A 6,495-nucleotide genomic window follows, 5' to 3' on the forward strand; every position below is an offset into this window, starting at 1 on the left:
TCTGTGTGTTGGTTTGACGGCTGCCAGTTAACGTCTTCATGAATTATTTGCCCCCTATTTTTCAGGACTTTCTTAGCAGTCAGTCCTGCCTCCCTGCGAGGATCAGACATAGCAAATAGCACCCAGTAGACTAAAGGTTCATCTGGACTACAATAATAGCTATGTGAAGGGATCAAGTTAGTAGACATTTGTCCCACAGCATGGTTAAAATGAAGTTCTGTCTTGTCATGTGAACAGGAATCTGTGTCATGACCTCAGATAGTGCTACAGCTTTGTACAGAGCATGGTTGTATCATGGTTCAGGGACTCAGATTAAAACAGTCAGGTCTTGTCTTCAGTACAAGATACAATCATGTTTTAACTGTGTTTGGGCTGCTGTTTTGTACATGGTGGTGGATATGGTTGAATTTGTAGATAAGGCTTTAAGGGTTAGGAGATTTCACAGTCTGCCCTTAGCAGCTAGCCTGAACAAAGGCTTTTACTCAGGGATATGTTGCATTCTCCATCACTTGGAGTCTTTAAATCAAAACTGGGTGTCTTTCTAAAAGATATGCTGAAGATCAACCACATACTATTGGGCCTGATGTGGGAATCACTGGGGGAAATTCTATGGACTGTATTATGCAGGAGGTCAGACTAGATCAGTCCTTCTGGTCTTAAAATATAGAAAAGAGCATGATCTTACATCTCGCTCTAAAACTGAGATGTATTTGGCTTGGATGAATTCCAGTAGTGAGTGCATGCCATGGGGAACACACTAATTCCCATGAGCTTCTTCCTGGGAACAAGCATGTGACATGTTCCTTCTGAATGGGGGTGGTGTGTGGAGAGGTGAGATAACTAGGTGAAAAATTGCAACAAAACCGTAGCCTCTAGGGGACTGTTGTTAAATGTGGAGCCTATCTCCAGGACAATGATTCATTAATATACTGCTCCCTGCAGTGAATGACTGAAAGCTGCAGGTAAGCTGCCTAGAGGGGAATGACACAACCAGGCAACTCGCTCTCTGTCTCACATAGGCACATTTCTCCTTTCAAGGCTGGGAACTCCATTTCTAGCTGATGAAGTTGAACATGAACAATTAGACAGCAAGAAGAATAGCTTCCTGTGCTTGAGCCTGGCATACTGCCAGTGCACAGAGTGGCAGTTTGTGGAGTCCAGTGCAGGGACTAGTGACCCAGCCTGCCTCCCTACACCTGTGACTTACTCACACAGCAGTAGATCTCTATATTGTGCTAAGTTTTCACTTCAAGGATTTTGTGCTTGGGAATCTGAAGGACTCCATATATTTGGAAATAGAGACCAAAAGGAAGGAGAAGAACATGAGAGGGTTAGCGGGGTGGGGACCATATAAAAAAACACAGCATGGCTCACATGGCCATATACAGTACCCGTTCCCTGAGTAACCAGTGGTCATTAGCAAGTGGCCTTCAAGTTCCACTCCTATTTTGATTCTTGGTTGAGAGTAGGATTTCTGCCTTCTGGTTCCTGGACAGCATTTGAATTGGGAGAGGGGTGGAAGGATTTTTTCCCCTCTGGTTTTTGCCACATCCTCCCATCTTGGTTCAGAGGCAGAGTTCTTGTGCGAGAGAGTTATCCTTGATGCCTGGTTTGTGTGTGGAGCTTTGATGGTGGAGGGGAAATTTTCCTCTACCCAGAATAACCGGAGGAGGTGGGGAGGGATGTGAAGAGAACAATGTTCTTTTCTGTTTCAGACACAGTCTTGACCCCATCACCTCTCCACTCCACTCCACTCTGGAGTTTCTGAGGTACTGGCTCCTGGCTTTATTGCCCTTGTTTGTTTGTCTTTGACTGTTATCTCAACATGTCCTTTCCTTCCATCTGTCTTTTTCTCCACTTGGTCTCCATTTCCCTCTCTTATTTTCCCCATTTCTTATCTATCTCCCTGTCTCTCAGGCTTTGCCAGTCGGTCCTTCCACACTGTTTACCCAGTCAACATATAGCAGGCCTCAATCATCAGTCACTCCATCCAGTGCCAGGTGAGGCTGGGAGGGGGCCATCTAATTAACCACATAGGAATTCTCCATTAATTCTCTTCCCATCCCCCTTCTTATGAGAGAGGAGTCAGAAAGGAAGTTGAGCCTGTAGAATGGAGGCTTTAAACATTTCCATTAAATGTACTTTCAGACTGATTCTGTGGCAGGGCCATCGATCAGACCCAGTCTTTATATCTTCATGCGGGGTCTGTCATTCTCCACCTTCATCCTAGCTCAGCTAGTAGAGAACCTACAATTTCTCCCACCCTCTCCCCATCACAGCAGCTGAGGGATAGAGAAAGGGAGAGCCATTTTGGGACTAATGCAGTGATGACTCCCACAGTAAATGGATGCGGGGCTGTGTATCTAAGCTAAGTGGGACCAGGCTTACTTCTCCTTAGGGGCTTGTACTGGTAGCGTACACATTCCACAGCATAATCATTACCCAGATGTTTTGAGAATCAGCCATTTAAACCCAAGTCAAAGTAAACTCTGAAGGTCCCATGACATTAACTGAGGGAGATCGAGTTCCAATGTTTTTCTAAAGGAACAAAGCCAAGGATTAGGAAGAAACAAACTACTTTATAAAAACACATGCAAGGGCAACAGAGGCATGAGTAGTTTGGGATTTGACACGACAATAACTAAGAAGTGCTAACAAAATGTATAATAAGCAGGCAGGCAAGTCAGTTAGGAATTAGGAAATGTCTGGTACTCTAAAAATTCAAGTGTAGTCCAGGCTTGTACAGTACAGCAGGGATCCTGAGGTAGCAATGTGGCTGGTGTTTCTCATTTATAGTCCAATCCAAGGCAAGTCCAACAACTTCAGATCTGTAGCTGTTATGTCACACTATGAAGGGCAGTCACCAATAAATCATGCACAGAGGAAATGGAACTAAAAGCCCCTCATCTTTAACGGATCAGAGCATTGACTTCTTTGGGAGTTGGACTGGGCCCCAAGAGATTTACTACTTGAACTGAAGCAGAGTCTCCACTAGCTATTGGCAGTATTAGGCCTTAGGCGCCCTTTATATATCTAGTCACCAGTAGTCTTAGCAGCAGTATTGTAGAATCTCTAAACTAGTTTATAATTTGTTATGAACAAACAGATTACATAATGAGGAGGCAGGTGTAGTTCTACAACACTCTTGCAGCTCTGGTTTAATGTGGATCCCAGCCCTGCTGTCCCCTTGAAAACTGAGTTAAGTTCCTATTAGTGCTGACATTATCACACATGGCTTTGGTGTGTCTGCCCAGTTTTGTGGCTTGGCTTGAATTCAATGTAACGAACAAACCCAACCTGTTTAGTTTCTTTTCATAGATTTTGAGCTTTTCTGTTCTTGTGGTTTTTTTAATGTCCGTCTCTCACCTCATTAGGGTAAGAAGAATCATGACTCGTCTCCCTCACATCATCTACACACACATTTTTGAGAGATTAATGCACACAGGACTATCTTTTTCAAAAGCAACCGTTAATTTTGGGTGTCCAACTTGAAACACTTTGAGACAGATTTTCAGAGCTGCTGTACCCATTGACGTCTGAAATCAGGCTCAAAATAGCTCAAGTTGGGCACTCCGAAAATAAAGCACTGAAAACTAGTGGTTGCTTTTTAAATTTTAGGCTGTACTGTCACAAGATAGCTACGGTATGAGGAAACTGAAGCCTGGTCTACACTTAAAATTTAGATTGATGCATCTACGTTGCTCAGAAGTGTGAAAAATTCATGCTGTAGCTTTGCCAACTCAACTCCAGATGAAGAATGCTTCTGTTGACCTAGCTACTACCACTCAGGGAAGTGGATTATCTAGTGACAGAAAAACCTCTTTGGTCACTGTAGGCTGCATCTATACTATGGGTGTAGTTTGACGATGGCTCTGTAGCAATGCTGCTATAGTCCCCGTTGTGTAGACAAGCCCTCAGGGATTAGTTGTGGTGGAATAATTTGACACAAGGTGGTGCAAAAGTTGCCCTTAGAGCTGTAAAGCGTATGCTGTTATTCTCAGTACCCAGAATAGTGACGCACTGAACAGACATGAATTGTCCTAGGAGAGCAAATGCTTTGCTCGTACACACTCAGTACAAATCTGTTAATTATCCACACCATTACTACAATCCCAGCTGTTCTGCTTTGACAGAGAGTGACTCCTCCAGAAACTGTATTTAGAGTGAACAAAACTCTCAAATGGAGATAAAGGGAAAGGGCCTGGGTACATGGATTTATTTCAAGAGGATGTGGAGATGCTGCTAGAACTATAGCATCACTGAGTCCTGTTTTACTTATAGGAAACTGACCAGTTCCCAGATATTCTGTTGCATTGATTGCTTCTATGGGCTTTGAGGGGAGAGGTGGATATGGTATGTTAGTTCAGAAGACTGGGGAGCATTTCTAGTAGCAGGCAGTAAGGGTAGGTCACTTTCCCCTTGCTGCTTCCTGTGCTTGACTCAGCCCTCCTGCCAGGAACTAGCAAAGATAAAATGGTTTGGACAGGCCCACGTTTGTGGGCACTGTGGAAATGGTAGGGGATCAGTTGTAATGACGATGGCAATGGTAAAGGAGTAAGAAAGATTGTGTCTACTTTGGGGAGAGAGAGAATTGAGAGATAGTGAAGGCTTCTAAGCAAGGAAGAGAAACTCAGTGCAATTATGCCAGTCCCCAGTGTTATAAAAATAAATGCAGCTCTTGTCTGATTCCATCTTCTCTCTCTCCAGGCTGTATATAAGCTGGCAGATGTGTCTTGCAAGTGCCACGGTGTCTCAGGTTCCTGTAGCCTCAAGACCTGCTGGTTGCAGCTGGCAGACTTCCGCAAGGTGGGTGACCTGCTGAAGGAGAAGTATGACAGTGCAGCTGCTATGAGGATCAGCCGCAAAGGCAAGCTGGAGCTGGTAAACAACCGCTTCAACTCGCCTACACAGGAGGACCTGGTCTACATCGACTCCAGCCCTGACTATTGCCTACGCAATGAGACCACCGGCTCACTGGGCACTCAGGGCCGGCTGTGTAACAAGACCTCAGAGGGCATGGATGGCTGTGAGCTGATGTGCTGCGGCCGGGGCTATGACCAATTCAAGAGCGTCCAAGTGGAACGCTGTCACTGCAAATTCCACTGGTGCTGCTTTGTCAAGTGTAAAAAGTGCACAGAGATTGTCGACCAGTACATCTGTAAATGAAAGAGCCACCAAAGCAACAAAACTATATTATATAAATCTATATAAATATATTTTATATTTGTATAAATAAATAGATGATGATAATAATTAAAGAAGCTTATTTAAGAGACATTTTGATTTTGAAATTTCCCCATCGGACTGGCCAGTTTGCCATTCCTTTTATTTAGCTGCGGAGCAAAGGGGAAAATTTGCCCTCATACCCTTCTCCTACTGGATGCTATAATCAGAGTGAAGAGAGCCGAAGAGTTGCTCAAAAGGAACTGCCTTCCATAGCCACCTCATTCCAGAAGCAGGGGATTGATTCATGGTCAGAGAGGAGGAGGAGAAAGGTCAGTTCCCTTTGCTATCTCATAGTTTAAAACTCAACAGTTTATATGGTGTTGGACATCTGGAGTCACAACCAGACATGGGAGAGTCTTTTAGTTACTCGTGTTCCAGCCCCCCAAGCTCTTTGGATAAGAAACACAAGAGGACTTGGACCCATTTTCTGATCCCTATAAAGGAAGTACTGGTGCTTTGTCAAACAAGAGGGAAAGTCACCAAGTCTCGTGCTGAAGAATATGGATTAAAATACAGGATACCATATAGAGTGCTTGGAATGAGGACAGAGCAGGGACTTCTGCACAGTGGTCGGAAGACCACCTGTCCCAAGTGAGGGAGGAAGGTGTGATCTTCAATTGGGAAGTACTACGCTATCCTGAGAGTTTAAAACAAACTAGCACCTAGCTCTTCTGTACCTCAAGGGCAAAGAGAAAATCTGCCAAAGCTCTGTCTGGGCTGGTCTGTCAGGAGATCCTTTTCTCCTCCACCAAAACCCACTTTGTATTTGTGGACGAGGAGCTGCTACCTGTCTCTTGGGCCTATTGGGCTGTTTGGGAAAGAAATATACTCCATGTGTATGCCAGTGGAGTGTGTGTGAGAGAGAGACATACATACACGCACACACACAGGGGATTGGATGAACACTGCACCTCAGTCCTCATGATTGTTGCCATTTTTTCCTTTCGAAGTGGACACGCATGGTCACCTTGTCCAGCTCTTTTCAATCCTCTGCAACTCTGTCCCAGATGTACAGTTTCTCTTTACCATTAAATACCCCTCACTGAGGTTTCTTTCCCTCTCTCTTTCTTGTGTATGTGTGTGTTTTGTTTTATTCTGATTTGCTGTTATTTATTTGAGTCCAAGGGCCAAACTCTTCTCTAGTGTAAACCCACTGCAGTCAATGGAGTTATACCAAGGATGAATTTGTCACCAGTGTGGGCTAGATGTTCATGGATGTCTTCTGCCCCCCCCTTGTGGTGGTAAAGGAGAATAACGAAAAGTTGCTTG

General features: G+C 44.4%; 1 protein-coding gene across 2 annotated transcripts in view; it reads left to right on the plus strand.

Moving 5' to 3' along the window:
- WNT5B (Wnt family member 5B) overlaps nucleotides 1-6,287 on the plus strand; it is an 88,098-nt gene extending 81,811 nt beyond the window's left edge. For both annotated transcript variants that reach the window (XM_067536134.1, XM_067536135.1), the window contains exon 5: nucleotides 4,708-6,287. In XM_067536134.1, coding sequence (XP_067392235.1) covers nucleotides 4,708-5,166 — 459 coding nt within the window. In that variant the 3' untranslated portion in view covers nucleotides 5,167-6,287. The remainder of the gene's footprint in view (nucleotides 1-4,707) is intronic.
- Nucleotides 6,288-6,495: the final 208 nt, after the last annotated feature.

This window comes from Emydura macquarii, unplaced genomic scaffold (assembly GCF_026122565.2).
Source record: "Emydura macquarii macquarii isolate MOO-44397 ecotype Brisbane River unplaced genomic scaffold, CSIRO-AGI_Emac_v2 contig_3530, whole genome shotgun sequence".
In the NCBI taxonomy this organism is placed as follows: domain Eukaryota; kingdom Metazoa; phylum Chordata; order Testudines; family Chelidae; genus Emydura; species Emydura macquarii.